Below are 18,752 nucleotides of genomic sequence, written 5' to 3'. Positions count from 1 at the left end.
CATCGTTTGAAATAGAATCTTGTTGTCATTGGTTCCGCGCAGCCGATATTCTAATCCCGCGAAATTAAATCGCCGTCCTGCCTCCAGAAACGCTGTCTGTCGTTGTCGCGACGGATCCTCGCCGATCTTTCGGCGATCTTCTCGCGTCAAAGAACCGCGATGACGTTCTCAACGAGCCCCGTTCCGTTTCCGGCGTATCAGACGCGCAGCTTTCAAGCTTTGGAAAATCCGTGCCGCGGCGACGAAAAGTTTACGTTTCCCGCGGGGATGACCGCACGGTTTCAATACAACCACGCAGTATTATAATACCTTTTTTCAAAAATTATACCACGATTCACAATATTATAGACTCTTGATTAAAATTGACACGAGAGAAATCAGTCGGTTGAGTTTCCTCGGATGCTTTGCAGTTTTTCTATGAACGAGTGGTCTAACGAGAAAATTTATTTCGCGATGTCCATTGTCTTTGTCATTTTAATTATTATAGAATATTAAAGCTTTGCACTCGAAGTCATTACAACTGTAAACCTAAAATAATTTTTCTGACTTCTACTGTCTCCATTTTATATAACAAAATTCATTTTGTGCATATGCAATTGAGTCTTGTGATCCATATAACAGTTACACTTTTAACAATTTTTAAATCTAAGCTTCGGCGATATTTATTAAAAATAATTTTGATACGTGTTACAACAATGTTAATGGCGTCGCAGAGTCGCCACTCGAGTGCAAAGGGTTAATTGTTGAACGAGACAGCGTTGAAGATGCTAGCGCCTTTAAGGTATCACGAAGCGGACGAATTCATGACGAATCTTTGACGATTCGTACCTCTTCAGTGACTTTGGAAATTTCTTAGAGCGTTCTCCGAAATGTGTACAGCACACGCGCTACAGAAAATTGCGTAGGTTTTCGAGAGAAGAGTCGAGAGAGGCCTGCGGGTCGTCGTAAAATTAGTTTATTAATTAAACCGCGAGGAACGCGGGCGAGAGAGCCAGAGCCGATATTCGCCGGCGGGGCCCGATCGCGCGAATAAATGAACCGATGAGAGGCCGGCCGCATACCAATCCTTGGTAACGGTCGGCTAACTATACTTGAAGCTTCCGTGACCGCGCGAGCGCGAAATATACCAAAGTCGCCAGGAATGGAGCGAACTGGGAACACGTCGAGCGTCCGCCGGTGCGACGACCAGTAAATCTGTCTCATCGTTTTGGCACGGTCGCGTTCACCACCTCGAATGAATTATTTACTTATCAATTATTAACCGGTAGGCCGGCCGTGTACCGTTCCGAGATTTATGCCGCGCGAGAAAACGGCCCCTGCGCGCGTACTCGCGCGTCGCCGTTTCATAACCGCCCGGTTTGCCCCCCGTATTTATCCGTGCGCGCGCGCGGTCCGCGGTTTCAAGGTTGCGCCACGCTAGATTCAAATTATTTTGCTCCGGTGAAACGCGAGCCGGCGGCGTAATTAGAGGGTCGCTAATTCGCGTAATCTTGACCGTCGCGCTGGAAACGATACCGTGTCCGCGTACGCTTGTTCCAGGGACCTTCTCCCACCGTCGAGCCCGTCGCGCGACGTTTCCTGCAACTGTGTGTAGCCACCACGGCTGCGATCCACCTGGAGAGGGGACCGACGCGTTCAAGGTGCCTCACTGTTGCACCGGGGCGAGCCTAAACGAAACGCACTTGCAACCGATGCAACCAATCAATCGTAAACAATTAATCCTATATACTTCTCACGGACGATTCGTTGCAACGCAAACGCGTTTTAATAACGCAGGGCAATGAAAAAGGTGGCTTAATTATTCGCCGACTTTATTATTTGACTGTACGAACAGTCAACTAGTACTTGAGTGCAAGGACAAATTATTCTGGCAAATTGAAAAGCAAAGAAATTTTTGTATCTCGATTTTAAAGCGACTTCGGTTGTCGAAGGGTTAAGAGGAAGACGTTCCTAAGTGGCTGCTACGCGTTGCGACAGTCGCAGAACTGCGATCTAATTATACATCGGGAATGATGAATGCCGGAAGAATCCGTGATATGCAGGAATAGGTAAAACATCGTAAAGTGGATTCTGCCAAAAAATGCGCGTGTCATTAGCGGAATTCTTGTTCGCGCAGAGAGAGAGAGAGAGAGAGAGAGAGAGAGAGAGAGAGCGTGGAAGTATTTCGCCGAGTTGGCGGCGCGCGCGATCAACGGCGGGTTGTGCAAGAGGTTTGTACAGCAGTTTCGTAGGCCGGTTATTCTTTCGCTGACTTCCCGGAATAGTAGTAAAATGGAGCGAAGCCGGTGGCAGGTCGGTCGCGGCGCGGCGCGGCGCGGCGCGCGGATAGCCCGAGTATACCCACACGTCGTACACAGAGACCGAGCGGTAAATCCATCGCGTCGTTCGGTATGTAAATCGCTTATCGCTTCGAGTGGACCACTCGGTATAATTAGGTGGGTAGGTAGCTAGGTAAGTAAGTATAGGTAGAGATAGGAATGGCATCATGCGCCGCGCCGACATGTATCCGCGCGCATCTAATGGCGAGGAGGACGAGAGGCGGGCAGCCTCGCGGAATTAGGCTCTTCCGTTGTTTCTATTACAAAATAGACGGCGCGATATTGCGGGGCATCGCCGTACCTAGGCTAATCTCTGCCGCTTTTTTCATTTTCCCTCCGATGATACCGTTACGATAGCGATATCGCCGCCGGTGCCTCTCTCGCGTAACACTCGAGCCGGGTGAAAGGGGAACAACGCCACTCGAACCGATTTCCGATCGCTATCGTCCAGGCCCGGCTAATAAATTATCGCCGTCGACATTGATATTAAATTAGAAAATAAAAACCGATACGACCGATAACGAGTCGCCGGGCAAATAACTTGGCACACGTTTCTTTCGCGTCGGCGATTTCGCGCGGACGATTCTCGTCTTTGGATTTTTCAAAATTCTCGATCGCTCGTCCATACTTTCCATTTCGTCAACGATCGACACTGGAGTTGCTGCAGTTTGGAAGCCTCTCGGCCTCAAGAATAATAAAGTTGCGTTTAAAGGGGATACATACAGCGGTATCTCGAAATAATTGCTAAACGAATGGATGAATAATACCAACCGTGCTCGATTGTATTTTTGTCAAATGGATCCCCGAGTGTTAGCTACTTGGCATTTCGACGACATTAGAAAATAATTGCCCGACCCGGTAATAAATTTGGATAGGTCATCGCTAATCGCCAGGGAGAAGATTACTGTTTATCGGACGGCGGAGGCGAATCGTGCAAAGTATTCTCGTAAAACGGGGTAGCCGGAGAGAGTGCACTCGCGGCGAGGCATCGAAGAAACGATTTTCGCAACGATCTCCCTTTGGCCGGCGAGAACGTCGAAGAATCTCCGCGTAAGTCCGGCGTGGTCTTGGTCCGAGTAGTAGTGGATCGTCTGATCGACGCCCGACGGGATCTAAGGGAAAAATCGTCTGGCTTGCCCGAGCGGACCGGCGAATACACCGATAAATCGAGGAAAGTACAGAGAGGCGGCTGGTAAGCGGACGAGTGCCGAGAGAATTGGCACGGAAGGGGACACATCGTCGCTCTAAATTATTCTCTTAAAATGTATCCCCAATAATTTAATACGCGGGCTCGGTTGCGCGCGCGCGCGCTTACCACGGCCGACGAATTTATGGCATAAATAACACGGTACATCCACCGAGGCAGGTATCATTAATTCCCGAACGGTTGTTTGGCCGGGGCGAGGTTTCGGCCGGTCGAAAAACGCGGCGGCTGCTGGTAGAGAGAGAGAGAGAGAGAGAGTTATAGAGAGGGAGAGAGAGAGAGAGAGAGGGCCGGCCCGGTCGCGATAAAAGCCGACAAATCATCCAAACAGCGCATCCAAGATGTATCCGTAACCATTAATCCGCGCGGCCGCGGAGCGGAGAGACGCGAAGAGGAGCGGCGCGCATCCTATCCAGCTACTTAACGGCACTGGGTGAGTGCAACGAATGTCATCCTCTGCAGCCCCATGCACCGCCGTCGTCCCGCGATGCAGGCCGGTCACGTGACCGACAGGAAGCTACCAATCGTCTTGCACGATTATCCCGGTCGCCCGCTCTGCCCCGCCGCGTGCACCGGGGGGGCCCGGCGTAGAGGGGAAGGGCGCGGGGCAGTGCATCGTGCATCGCGCAGCGTGCACGTGCGTCCGCGCCCGCGCCCGCGCCCGTGTGCGTCAGACCCGGGCATCAGGGACAGCGTTAAATAGGATTCGCGCGAGCGGACACAGCCTCCCTTTTCCTTGTGTGTGCGCGCGCCTCTCTCTCTCTCTCTCTCTCTCTCTGTCGTGCGTGAGCGCGCGAGTGCGTGCGCCCGCGATCGCGCTCGCACACGCGCCAACGCGCCGCGTCAGAGGCTCGTCTCTCCTCCGCGTTCCTCTCCGCTCGCGCGACACCGACGCGCGTCCCCGCGTGTCCGTGGACGGCCACGACCAACACGACGCACACGGCCGCGATCGCACGCGAATTTATATACGTGCACGCGTGGTATACATGCGACGTTACACACCGCGCGCCGCTCCGCGCCGCTCTTCGTGTTCCGCGGCGCAAACGTCGGGAGAGTCGCGACCAGTAAACCGCGCGACACATTATCATAAATGCCCGCGCTGGAGCCCGTCCCACGCGTAAATCTGTTTCGCAAATTGCGCGAGTGGGATTATGTCATCTTCCTACAGTCTCTTTCTACCGCGCACTACTCCTGACACGAGCCCGGCCTAGCCGTGATCAACGCCGACGGAACACGTCCTTCGCCGCGACGTAGCTCCTGCCGGCTGTGCCGATCCTGCGGAATTTTATGCCCCACCTCTTCTTCCTCCTCCACCATCCGTCGAAAGCGAGGAGATTTTTGCGCGAGCCTCCGTCGCTCAAATCTCTTGAACCGAGATGCTGTTAAAGCCGTCTGTAGCGATCGGGTATTTATTGTGCTGTGATTTTAATTATCGTTCAATCAGCAGCCAGATAAGCGGATCGACACTTTGTCTTGCAATTTTATTCCTACTTTAGCAGTTGGAACATACTATTCTCTATCTCTGTGCGAAAGAAAAATGGCCTCTACCAGTTACAGTAAATAAGAATACAATAGGTATTCTCTTTCTAAAAATAAATTTGGTAAGTTGAAGATAACACATAAGTGTATAAACTCCGCCGCCTAATCGCGACGTTTTTTAAACGTCGACTTGTTAAGAGAAACACATTACACGAAAATCGTCATTCGCGAGTGATCCGTTATCGTCACCGTTCTTTCGTTTCTTCGAAGTCCAACGTCACATCGACGTAATAGCCGTTAGCAACTGAATCACTCGCGACCAAATGAATTACTTTCAATCGCAAAAGATTCGCTGGATCAGAGAGCTCGAAACGATAATAATTCGTATCTCGCGAAGAAATGAATGAAACGTTTCCAAGAAGTAGAATCGGCGAGTCACGATCAGACGCCGACTTTCCCACAGAGAAAAGTCTCCGTCCATTGTTTCCGTGCACGCTCTCGACACTCGGCCAATGAAAAGCTTCACGATCGGAAGAATTAGATATGTAAGCATTTTTGAGTGTATAATACGTTCCGTGATTTTATCTGCGGGTTTTATCGGAGCCGCAGATAATACGGTTTGCGGAGGACTTAGCGGAGAAATCTCCGAAGAATTCGCTGAATTATAGAAACGCTCATATGTTTCATAACCCCCGAGGACCGATGTACACAAATTCCATCGCGAGACGATATTATTTTTGCCCGCGGAACACGCACGTTCGGTCTCGAGATACGACTTATCGGCGGATCTTTATCTCGATCGGACATCATTTCGCGTAATTAAACGTCGGGCGCGTGGTGGGGGGACGACTGTGAAATAATGTTACGGAGTCGATGTACACGATACGAACGCGCCGTGTTTAATATCGCCGGGGTGGTTCGTAAGGGATTAAACTATAGGACAGTGTAAAATAAACACCGTGGCCGGATTCAAGGCATCCTCGCGGAGTCTCGTTACGGGAGAATCGGAACGCGCTCGGCGGCGCGAGCGATTGCTAAACGTTTCGCGACGGTTGTGAAATCGAGAGAAACGAAGCAGGTAAATAATCGGCCGGTTGTATAATGAGCGCATGGTGCAGTTATCTGCACAGTAAAACAGCATCGTGCAAACAAGATAAGGAGACGATGCAGAAAGCAGCGCCGAGGGGAGTGCCGAGACCGAATGATTTTCTTCCATCGACGCCGTTCTTGCGTTTCGTCGCTTCTCCCCCCACCCCCGTGCGGCCCACGACCAGCCGCTCGACGGGCCCGAAACTGGATGTGAAAAGAAAAAGAGGAGAAAGACTCTCGACAAACCTTGCCAGTTGCCAGCGTTCACAAATTAGGAATTTTTATGCCGCCCTCGCGCCAGCCGATGACGAAACACATTTGTAGCTTCTGCACGGTCGAGCTCGCGAACACGAGGATGCAAGTCATAAGAAGCCTAAGCTTATCCAGTTTTGCGGTTGTCCCGGGCCACGGGCGGCACGCGAACTTTCTCGGGGACGAACGGCGAATACGCGCACGGCCACTGGTTTCACTCGCGTGCCCGCGCGGAAACTGTGTACACGGATCGTCGATCGGACACGCCCGTGAAAACGGCGAAGAGGATCGAAAGAAAGCGGGAACAGCGGATCGCAGAAGCGGATCGCCCGATCGTGGTAAACGGGAACGCGGTTCGCGGCCACCGTGTTCGCGGAGCTTCCTCAAGCTCTTCCAACAACAGACAGACGGTGTCGTGGAACTGATAAGCCGGCTCTCGCCGCGAGGAATTTAAAGTGAACTGCGTGGGTATCGCGATGGGAATTATGTTTCTTCGATTGAACGCCGCGATGCGGCATCGCGGCCCCGGCTCGCGCGCGGAAACTGACTCCTATCCTCTCGCGATCCTCTCGCGCGCGTCCACCACCGATCCTCCCGCGATCACGGCCACGGCGAACGAAAATCCGATTTCCGTTCGGTGAAGCGACAGCGATCCACGCGAATGTCACCGGCGGACCGATGATCGATAAGGCGTCCAAGCTAGAACTGGATCGAAGTAGTTCTTAATTGTCCCGACACGGTCGTAAACAACGGTACGCTTTGATTGTTATCCGCGGCGTCCAATTAGAGCCGGCGGAGATAAGGCAGAGTTTAGGTTGCAGTCAATTTTTTCCAGACTGCCGGTAGTTATTTATTCCTGCGATGAATGTGCCCTTATCAGCCGCGGCGATGATATCGTCGCCCGTCTGGCTCGCTGACACGATTGCGAGCTAGCGCGCGCGCGCGCGCGACGCAAACACACGTGCCATCTTCGGTTGCGGCACCCCGCTCTCGCTCTCACGGAATTCCAGAAAAATATCGCCTATCCCCCCCGGCCATCGGTCGTCCGCCGATTCCGCGAAACTATTAATTGATTCCCTTCACGAATCGTCTCGGCCGCGTATTCCGGCTGCGCCGAGGGATCATCAAAGGCGGCCCAGGATCCGACCAAGAAAGAGTTCGCTCTCGTCCGGGTCTGAAGCCGGCAAACCGCCCCGTTATAAATACACTTCCACGCGAAAACAACTCTTCGTTAGCTTTGACTCGGTCAAATTAGATTTCGGTACTCGGCTTGGACGTGTTACGCAACCGTTCAAGACTTGACAATCTATGCATTATGGACGCCGGAGACCCCCTCCCCTGCAGATCGCGGCGAGAAACTTTTATGCCCAAACGCGATCGCCGAAAATATGTCCGCGGAGAACCGATTCGACGATTATTTTCGGCCTCCGACACGTTGCCCCCGTGATTCAACTAGCTGATGGAGAGATCGGCTGCGGCAATCTTCGAGGAACGGGGGTTTTTTCGGATTAAACTTAATTGGAGGATTTCGAAGATCGGGAGGAATGTCTGACGAGGTCACAGCTCCTTCAACCTCTGATTGTCTCAGACAATTTAGAGGATTTTTTGAACTAATAGGTAATTCGATACTTTTGTAGAATAATTATCAGTATGCGACTGAAATGGCACTGAAAGTCCGTCGACTAAACGTAATCGTTGAATAAACGACTTGCTGCGTTCATGCTGCAAGCTACTAAAACCTGAACAATTTTGTAACTAATCAACTTTTAGTGTCGGTGCATCGGCCTTTGACGCATTTGCAAATGGATCTAGAACGTCCCCGTCATTTCGTGATCTTCGAAAAGGAAATTCAAAGGCAAAGCAGAATTTGTTGCAGCGATTGCTGCCGTCACCCATGGCTGTCGAGACGACGCCTCAGAGAACTCCCAGAATTTTTTAAATCAATCACAGCTGGACCGATATTTCTACAGAAAAGTATCGCCCACGCGTGGATGAAATCACGCGGGTGAAAACGCGTCACCCAAATCCGCTTACCAAAGAAATATCGAAGCCTATAATACTTCCTGTAAGACGCAAACAATCATCAAAATGCTTAGAATTAAAATACGATAAAAATATTGGATTATAAATTATTACAGGTCCCAACAGATTGATCATGGAGTCGAGCAGAGGCCATCATAATTTCGTAGGAGATAGGACATCGAAGCGCGAGTATTTCGGCCGCGGGAAGAAAATGTTATACCCGCGATTAAATGTTTAATCAGGGGTCTGAGCTCAGGGTGGCCCTCTGGATGGCGAATAAAGGTGATGTAGGCGACAGAGAGTGTCCGTTCGTCGGCAGACAAGCCCGGGCAACTTGCGTCGTTCCGTCGAATGGCCGAAGTTGGATGGCGCGCGATTATCGCGGCGAATGTCTGAGGAAAAAAGGAGGCGATCGGGGATGGGGTGTACGTTTCCACGGCAGCGGCGACGAGGATCGGCGAGCTCTGGGCCGGAGCAGGGACACGCAGGTGAACACATCGTGTGTCCCGACTGTTTGCGTATCCCACTTTATGCTCCTCCTCGTTCGCGCGACCGAGCGAGCGAGCGAATAAGAGCGAGCGAGCAGGCGAGTAAGAGCGAGCGAGCTCGGCTTTCGTCCGCGATCCACGCCGCGCGCGTCCGTGTACGCGAATCTGCCCGGTAATTGATTCATGATAGAACCGCGAATTCAAACAAGACCGATCTACATTTTGATGCGCCGTCGCTCGCAGTTCACTACGGATCGCGACGTCGGCTCTCTATTATGTCACGCCGCTCCGCGCCGCGCCGCGCCGCGTTGCAGTCGCAACGAGATACATCGCAACCAATGCGGCATGGTCTGCCGATGATCGACTCTTTTCACTGTGGCGACAGCACCGCCGTGCTTCCTCTTTAGGCCCCTGTTAACAGAACTTCCGACACTCGAATCGTTTACTACGATTCTAGCTACTTTTAGTTCCAGTCGTTCTTATAATTGCGTTATATATACTTTTTCCTCGAGTACTCGGTTTTACTTTATATCGTATGGCAAAAGGGTTATTTACGTAGAGAAATCGAAGGGACATTTAACTCTTTGATACCGATCGAAATAAACTAAAAGATAGTAAGCCAAAGTTTCGCGATGAACTTAAATTCTTTTAATTATGTATACTTCCATCAGAAATTCGTAAATTTTGTCATCTTCGCTTTATAGAAGAAAATATCTGTGGCAACAGCCGAGCGCAGCAAGCCTGAATATTGCAAGACTTCCGTTCCGTCGGCCAGCAGCCGCGCGACAGCTGAAAACCGTCCTGGCCATCGACGCGTTCGATTGTCCTTAACAAAAACAGCTGTCGGCGAATCGCGGGCCCCGGGCTCGGCGGAGTGAGCGCGACTCGAATTACAAGACAGTGGATGCAGACGATTATTGCGGTTTATGCCAGGCCGTTGCGAACCGGCCGTCCCCCTTTGTGTACAAATCTGCGTAATAATTGATACGCGATGGGATCACGAGCTCAAACACGAAACGGTTTTAATACGTCGACCCGATCCGGCGCAGCGTGTCCCGCAGCATCGCGCGGAATCTCTATTATAGCGCGGAGCGAGGCTGCGTCGGCTAACGCGGCCAATGCGGAACGAGCGGATAATGATCGGCTTTATTTTTTCGGCGGCCGTGCGTCCCCGCGAATCGTTTCCTCCGCGTGTCCCGCAGGGAACCCGGAACGCTCTTTGTGCGCCGCGACTTTTTATCCTCCCGCTCCCCGCGCTGCAACAACGACCTCGTCGATGAGCGGGGGCTCGCCCAGCTTTTTTCGGCAAAGAAACCAGCGAATGCTGTGTGCGATCCGGTTGCAAAACTGTTGCGCAACACGACCGCCAACCCTGCCAATCCCCGCGAGCACAGCCATAAATATTAGGGACACGCGATCTCCGATGGTCGCGCTCGAATATTCGATGCGGTTTTTCAATTCGAACTGTCGTTCGACGAAGAGTATTTCTTAACCCTTCGAGCCTGCCTCTACAATGAATTGGTTGCCATTTGCACGCGACGTCAATTATTTCTGTCGCATTATATTGTAAATATATTATATTTAACTAATCTATTATATATTATTTATTAGCGACCGCGATTCGCGGTGAAATTGTAATACCCCCCCGGGGTATTCTTTGTAAGCCCGGGGCATGATTTATTTAAAATAAATCATGAACGATGGAATCCTCACAAATTTAATTATTTTTTTAAAGGAGTTCGTCAAGCGTTACAATAACGCCGACAGGAGAGCTCGATCATAAAAATTGAAACTCGGTCCCCGTAATTTCTATCCCCGTGATCGAAACTCTTGTTCGTGGCAAGTGACACGGCGTAGGAAACGTCGTCGCGGGGGCCTGTAACCGAAGGGATTTCTTTCGGTAACGGGCCGTGGATGCGACCTAAATTCTGTCCGCGTCGGAAACGATTCGCTTTTCAATTGACAGGGACCGACGGTCACCGGGAATAATTCATGACGCGGTGATATCTGGGAAATTGTCGTCGAGGCGACGCCATGATCTTGTTATAACGAGTTCACCGTGCAAACGGTCGGTACATCACAATCGCAGGATGATAATTTAATGTAACGACGCGCGTTAGTGCGCCGATAGCAAATGAACGGCCGCCGCCGGCGTTCCCGTGTTAACGCGGCTACGAGGAACAACCGTCGAACGGTAGAGAGGAGAGGAGAGGAGAGGAGAGGAGAGGGGGGCATATTTGACACGGAGCAGTCATGGATCGGCAAATCATCGAATCATCGGGCGGTACTCGACAACGTAACAAGTCAACAGGCGGTCGTTATGTATATTGACGTATACTTGCCGCAGTTGCGGCGTCGATGCCTGTTTCTATTGACAAATACCCGTCGCGGGGGCGATGATGCATTGCCGTACACGGGCCAGCCGAATGACATGGAATGCGTATTATCCGGACAAAATGAACCGGCGGCCTCTAGGAATTCGAGCGCTTGTCGACGCCGCGGACCGGCCGTGTCACAAACAATAAGCTGCCGTGCGCGTCTATCGTGATCGTAACAATCAACTGTGTAACCAGTCACGCCGCGGTCGCTTCTTTCCACCTGTCCGCGGATTTTCCGATTCTTGCTTGCGCTGTCGTTCCACTTGCGAGACGCGACTTTAGCAAATCCAAACGAATTCATCGATTGAACACTGTAGCATATAGAATTCACGTCGTGGAAATAAATTCTCCAGTCGCCGAAAGAAATTATAAAATTCGAAGAACGCCTGACTCGTTCCATGTTTCAAATTCGCAAGATCTGCAGTTTGTTGTCTCCTCGCAAACGAGACAAATAACGCGACTGTTTTACGCGTTTCTTGCACCATCGGCGAGACGGCGAAACATTGAAACAGCACCAACGTTCCGAACGTAATCCCGATTAGCGCAATCGCGTCGTCGGGAAGAACGAGATATATAGTAACGTCATCAATTATTTCGTACGGCATTGTTTGAAGCGGATGCATTGCTAAAGGCTGGCTTCCAGTTATCACACTAATGAATTGTTTCTATTCTTTCGTTTCGCGACGGAAAAACGAACCCGTCGCTTTCGAGCATTTTTTCGATGAAGTTGTTTCAATGCGGGAATAAATTAAACGCGTGCATACGCTAATCATGCAAATGGGTTAAGTCAGTTCCGTGAGAAACGGAATTGTATTTCCCTCTTTGAACAGTGAATCTGCCCGGCGAGAGCGGCCGATATGTCCAGTTTTGCGAGAGCAACGTACTGTTTAGGTTTTCAATCATTTTTATGATAATGCCTCTCGCGCGACTTCCATTATGATTTCAATAATCGTAAGTCTGACGGCAGTGTACATAATCATTTCAATGCGAATGGGACAAGGTTTTATTTGAATTATTTTTGTTTGGAGATTTCATCGTCCAAGGAAAGAGATGAAAATGATCGGAGTTCTCTTTGACGTAGTAGAGTCATCGAAAAGCCTGCTAAGGCCATAGATGTAGGTCTGGGTTCAGGCCCCCGTCGCGATCGAGTTTAGGTTCGAGCTGGGTCACAGTCAGGTTCGACTCGCGTTTCGATCAGGACCGAATTAGCCCCGAGCTAATTCGAACCAGCAGATTCGAGTTGAACAGCGCCTAAGGTAAATTCGGATCGGGTTCGACCCCGCTAAATTCCAGCAGACCTTAGCGGCTGCTCGTCGTAGCCGAGCGAAGTCTCTGTTCGGGTAGCGAGGCTCGCGCAAGATTCGAACGAGCACGGATTGTTATCGCGCGAGCCGACGGGTTTGAAGCGTGCCAGACGCCGCGATGGCAGATCGAACGTATTTCCAAGGACTGCTCGATGAAAAAAAAAAAAGCCGCGGATCGAAGGAGAGACCGAAAATCGAGTGGCCGTGAGAGAGAATTGAAGAATCGTCGACGACAATGCCGGAGTGGCGTTGAAGTGGCTGTGACGGATGACAGACTCGGCGGTTCGCGAAAGTGGCGTAGGAGCAGTCGCGATACACAACGTGTAACAATGGAGCCAATATCTGTAAAAAGGTGGTGCTCGTAACGTGCACACTCGACGCGCCCGGGAAACAAATGCCGTGCCTATGCGTGACAACCCTTATTGCGGGGCCGGGGGGAGAGAGAAATAGAGAGGGAGGGGGCGAGGTGGCGAGGCGAGGCGAGAGAGAGAGAGAGAGAGAGCGGGGACCCGTGTGTTTGTGAGCTGCGTGTTTATTGCTCGACCTGGCAATAATAACTGGTTATTATTCATTACCCGGGCGCAGCCGTGTTACCAACGCACGAATGTCGCAGTCACCTACACGGACCGCCGCGAATCACTCTCGCCTTTCTCTTCTTTTTGTTTCGCGGCTCCTCTCGAGCCGTCGAGGACACGACGATTCGTGAAATATCGCGCCGCCGCCGCTGTTACCCTTCCACCGCCGGCCTGATAGAAAGGAAAAAATCAACGGGGTTACAAACTACGCTCGTGCAGCGCGCGAGCCACCCCTCGAAGATCCATCGCAGAAAATCTGTTACCTTCGCGAACAGCCCGCGCGCAAATAAGGTACACAATTAAGGATACAACAGCGGATCGACCGGTCTATACGACGTCATTGATATCGATACCGCCGGACCTGCCGCCCACGCGCAACGGTACCACCGCGGGAATGCATTATAGGCCTCTCCGTTCACTGTTACACGCTCCGCATTGTCCATGAATTTTTCAAACGCCGCAACCTGAACCGGCGTTTAATCCGCCGCGAAAATGAAGTATCACGCGATTAACCCTTCGCGTTCGAACCTGTTTCAACTATTCAATTGACCGTAATCGTTCTGATCTACGATCGTTTTACAAGCGTCGCGCATAGAAAATCAAGTCTCGTAATTCCTAAAACTTTCAACGACTATTTTAAATGGAAACGAATTGCGTAGTGTACAAATTATTTTCTACAATGATAATCGAATCGGCGAAGGCTCGGTGCTGCGGAAAACACTCGGAAGACGAGGCGAAGTTGTGCAAAAGGCGAAACAGTGTGAAAACGTCTAATTGTTCTGCGACTGCGAATCGCGCGCGAAAGTTTCTCAGTTTTCTGTACGCGTCGGTGCGTCGCGGGGGGACGGGGACGGCGCGCCGCGTGCATAAACAATGGGCATTGTCCGATCGGGGCATCGATACATTTCATAACCGATGGCCAGCCGGTGTAAGCGTCCACCAAACACTTATGGACGGTTCGGTGTTTCTCGGAAGGCATAGCGCGTCACAAAGCTGGAGCATGAATAAGCCAACGGGCAAAGGTGTGGTTCCCAGGCGTCCACGGTAGGAAATCGCTCACCGGGGAAGAAAGATGGAGAACAGAAGCCAGGAGAGCGAACCAAGACGTGATTAATATAAAAGTGGGCGGAGCCTGGTCTGGCCGGAAGTAGCCGAAGAGGGATGCTGTGCCGTGCCAAGCAAGCGCGAAAACGGGGGTTATAGTGGCAGAACTGTGTTGGTACACTGTACCGTATGTATCTTCATCCTAGCCGGAGCTGCATACACACGTAGAAGGTGGGAGAGAGTGAGAGAGAGAGAGAGCGAGGGCGAAAGAGAGAGAGAGAGAGGGCTTCGCCGCTCCCGCTATGCAAAGACCATGAAACAAGCGCGCGCATACAGTTGTATGTGTGTGTGTGCATCGGCTGCGTCTGAAGTGGCAGAAGAAGAGGCGAGAAGATGGTCTCGGAAGAGAGAGCGAGAGAGAGAGAGAGTGAGAGAGAGAGGTAGAGGTAAAGAGGGAGGGAAGTCTAGCAGGTACCATGCGAAGTGTACACCGCGATTGACAAGCAACACCCTTCGGCGTGATCGCGCGCTAGCGAACGCGCGAGGAAGGCGTGACAGCGGCTCGGAGCCGGTGCCAGGTAATGCCCCGAGACGCCGACGACGGCCCGTCGGTAGCCCGCGCACTTGGACACCACCGGAGACAAAACACGGGAATCGATTTCGACCGGGTTCGAAACAAGCCGGGACCGAGTACACGTGTCGTATCTATCGAGCACTTAGGCACTTTCGGTCGGATGGCTCTCTCCGTCCCCGGACAGCGCGAATCTCCTCGTCGCCGGTGCCCGGCAACCTGTTCTACTCGGCTGTCCGACCAGCCGATGGCCCTCTCGAATTTTCGACGAAATCTCTTTCTCGCGGCGGACGCCGCGCCGAGAACCCGTGAAAGCAGATGGCTCCGGCGGCGGGCGGCCGTGAGGCCGTGCAGAGGACAAGGAGCAAAGATATCCGGAAGAAGCAGGACCGGCTGATTGGCGAATATGGGATCGAAAGGAACCGGGCGATCCGCCGGGGGCTTTCGGAGACGCGGGGTGCAAGGGTTGACGCGCGGGGGTGGCCAACCCCACCTACTTCTTTAACGCCCCCAAGTAGGGTAGCACCGCCTCCGTCTCTGCGTTGTTCCACCTACTACACCCCGGGACTTCTGCAGTCTCGTACCCACGCCGCCCGTACACCATCATCCCCCCATAGCTGCCTCCACTACCGTCGACTATATCCCGCCGAGAAAAATCGCCTCTATTCCCAGGTAACGCGCCGCCACCCCACCCCACCCCTCCGTTTCTCGATTGATGCGCTACCACCATTACCCGCCGAGTACACTGGATGCTGTCTTCCAGCTCCAACACAAATCCCCGGATAAATACAATTCTACTTTGCACGAATCTTCCGGTGGAACGCGAATTTTCCGCTGGATATTCCGACGAGACGCGGACGACGATACTTTTAATCCGTCGAAAATTTTTAGCACCGTGCAAAAATTTTGTTACGTCGCGTATCCGAAATAATTATTAGCTCGCCGAGTTTAGATTGAAAAGCACCGCCCGAAAGCGTAACCGTTGTATCGGTGACAAAATCGAAATACCGCGCGGGTCGGATAAACTATTTCGGATTTCGTTTTAAAATAGCTTTCGCTGCGACGGGTTAAACTTCTTCCGATGCTTAATATATGCTGCCAATGTTTTAGAAATTGACCGAGGTGTCTAAAGTATTTAGACTTCGAGGGCATAGTACTTTTATAAAGCAGCTTTTATAAGAGGCTCGCATGTCGCTGTTGAATTCGTTCCGGGGGGGAGCTACTCCTGGAATAATTCTATTTAGAAGCAGAACCAACAAGAGCAAACGATGAAACGAGTTCCCACAGAGAAGAATCGCACGGAAGTCAATGAAAACAACGACCAACATTGTTACGTGTTGCATTTATATCGATTTATGCAAACGTGTCGATTAATGTTTCCGGAACGAAGGAAATCGAAGCAGCTAGAACCGATGATAAATACGACCTGTGCGCCGACGATTCAAAGTCACACACACGGCGGCGTTGAATAATTTCTAATCCCGTCGCATTAAGAACTAAATTGAAAATTGAATGCCGGACAGCGGGTACAGCTGTTCGCGCATCGCGATATTATAAACTGTATCGTAGATCTTTTGCCGGCGGTGGCCGTGGGTTAGGCTAGCCGTCAACGTCTCCCGGTTTTAGATCGTAATAGAGCCCGGCGGCGTGCATTTATTAATGATGAGCCCTGAACGATACAAATGGCAGAGATTACTGTTTACACGAACGAGATATTCGCCGGTAAGTTGTTGAAATAGCCGGGCCAATAACATAATGATTCATATCGCCGTATTATATCATTCGGGGCTCCAGCCGCCGTCAAAGCAGCCCCGCGGTGCCACTTGCCAAGATTATTTTTAGAAAAAATGCGTTTTGCCGGAAAGATTTCTGTACTAAGTCAGGTTACGCATTTAGTTACTCGAACGTAGTTAATCTTGGAACCGTGTAGCGAGATTTATTTGACTAACCATTCCGCTTGTCCGGCGCGGCTATTTGTCTTGTCAGGATCGTTAAAGTGTCATTTCCACGAATATCACTCGGGCCCGCTCAACGTAAGATCAATCAAGGGATTCGCGCGGCAACGCCACAATTTATCCTAAAGAGACACGCATACGCGCGCGCGCGGCCGCGCGATAACGCCCGAGAAACGACACCGGATTCTTATTGCGCTCTTTCTAAAAAATCAAACGCCGTCCGCCGCGCGCGACGATTTCCACGCGGATTTCTAGATTCCCCGCAAAGTAATTTCCGCGGCGATTACTCCAGTTCCAAAGCCGGCGAATAATATCGCGCCGGAAGCGGAATACAGCCCCGGGGGTTGTTCCCCGCGGCAGCTGCAACTGTCCCCTTAACCCCTGGCATTCGCGGCCCCGCGCGCACCTGTTCAACGGCGCGCGAGATTTTCGCGACGCGTTCCTCTGCGGAAGGCGAGCCGAACAAAAAGCAACATGCGTGCCGGCGAACGAACGGGGAAGCGGGCGAACGTCGCCGGAAAGCGGACGCGAATGATTGGAAAAAAAGGAAGCCAGGAGGAGCGAGAGAGCGCGAGCCGGTGGGGAAGGGAACGCGGCGGCGGTCTGGCAGCGTGCAAAAGGGACTCGCCGATGGCACGTGGCGATCATCATTGAGTAAGAGGAACGCAAAGAACGGTGAATGAAGCAAGCGGCGGAGAATGACGAGACAAAGAGACAGACTCGAGCGCGGCGCGACTGCGAGAGTGGCGCGGACAAGGGAGGCAGAGACAGAGAAGAGAGAGAGAGAGAGAGATGCAGAGAGTGTGAGAGAGAGAGAGAGATGACGCGGATGCAACCGATACGAGCTCGAGCATTGACAGACAGGTAGGCGGTAAGTCAGGCAGGCGGTCAATCAGGCATCGGGTGTCAGAGTGCAGAAGACGGAACAAGTGTTGCGGGGGTGTAGTGAGTGCAGTCTCTACCTGGACGGGTCTCCAGCGTGGCTCCAGCATGTCCCGCTTCCTCCTCGTCGTCTGGTTCGTGGCTGTCGCTTGTTCCTCCGTCCTTCTCCCCGTGAGTGTATTGTTCTTGGAAGAAACGAAACGAAGAAGACAACACACGGCGACGATCCTTCTCTCGCCTCTCCTCTGTCTTCCACGGCGTTCGTCCTCGCGATCCGCGCGTTTCCTCCCTGTCTATCGTCCTCTCCCTCCCACCCCCTCTAGCTCTCTGTCCCTCTGCCACCTCTCTACCTTTCCGTGCCGCCCCCCTCCGCCCTAGTCCTTCTCCTCCCTTCTTCTCGTTCTTCCACCTTGTGCCTCCCTCTTGCCTCCTATCTATTATCTATCCGTTCTAATATCTATTTACTCGCTGTCCCTCTCTCTCTCTCTCTCTCTCACTCTATTTGCCTCTTCCTCTCTCTCTCTCTCTCTCTATCTCTCACTCTCTCTTTCTCTCTCTCTTTCGCTCTCGCGCTCTCTGCGGCTGACAAAAACGACGACACCTCCGCGTGCGCGCCACGTGCCTCTAGATTATCCTGATCCACGTTACGAGGAGAGTCCCGCGCGCGGACCCTGGGCCGCGTAGATCCCGGATCGTCGACGGATCGCCGCGGGTCCCGCCGTGCAGCTGTCAAAGAAAGTAGGAGAGAGAGAGCCGTTCGCCTTCGGCGGTGATTCAGTGTGTTAATTTTTTTTTGTTTTGGTGGGAGGGTTGGTGGAGGGTGTCGAGTGACCGACGGCGGTAGCAGACGGCGGCGGCGGCGACGACGACGGCGACGGCGGTGGTGGCGGCGGCGGTGGTGGTGGCGGTGGTGGTGGTGGTTGCGGTCGGCTGCGATGGTGGTGGGTCGCCGGTGGTGGTGGTGGTGGTGGTGGTGGAGCGGCGTAAGGCGCCCCCTCTTGCGAGACCCCGGAGCAGGTGAGAGAGAAAGATGTGTCTCGGCGTCGCGCGTACCGCGTCACGCGTGCGTTACCCACGGTTCCCGGATCCTCTACGGCGTGTCGTTCAGGCCGTGTCGTCGACGGACGCAAGGGAAAAACGTGCGCTGAACCGTGCGGATTTGAGAGAGTGTGCTTTCAAGAAAAAGGGGTA

The 18,752-nt window shown here is 52.3% G+C and overlaps 1 protein-coding gene across 8 annotated transcripts in view; it reads right to left on the bottom strand.

Annotated features, from left to right (window-relative positions):
- The window catches only part of Foxp (forkhead box transcription factor P), a 294,667-nt gene extending 276,819 nt beyond the window's left edge, over positions 1-17,848 (bottom strand). For 7 of the 8 annotated variants that reach the window (XM_078196985.1, XM_078196986.1, XM_078196989.1 and 4 more), the window contains exon 1: positions 17,642-17,848. In XM_078196985.1, the coding sequence (XP_078053111.1) occupies positions 17,642-17,671 (30 nt within the window). In that variant the 5' untranslated portion in view covers positions 17,672-17,848. Of the gene's footprint in view, positions 1-6,336; positions 6,397-17,641 lie in introns of those variants that run through there. The other variant, XM_078196993.1, reaches the window with a different exon arrangement.
- Between the last annotated feature and the right edge of the window lie 904 nt (positions 17,849-18,752).

Source organism: Augochlora pura, chromosome 3 (genome assembly GCF_028453695.1).
Source record: "Augochlora pura isolate Apur16 chromosome 3, APUR_v2.2.1, whole genome shotgun sequence".
In the NCBI taxonomy this organism is placed as follows: Eukaryota; Metazoa; Arthropoda; class Insecta; order Hymenoptera; family Halictidae; genus Augochlora; species Augochlora pura.
Note: the sequence above shows the minus strand (reverse complement) of the source record. Positions and strands in the feature narration are given on the sequence as shown.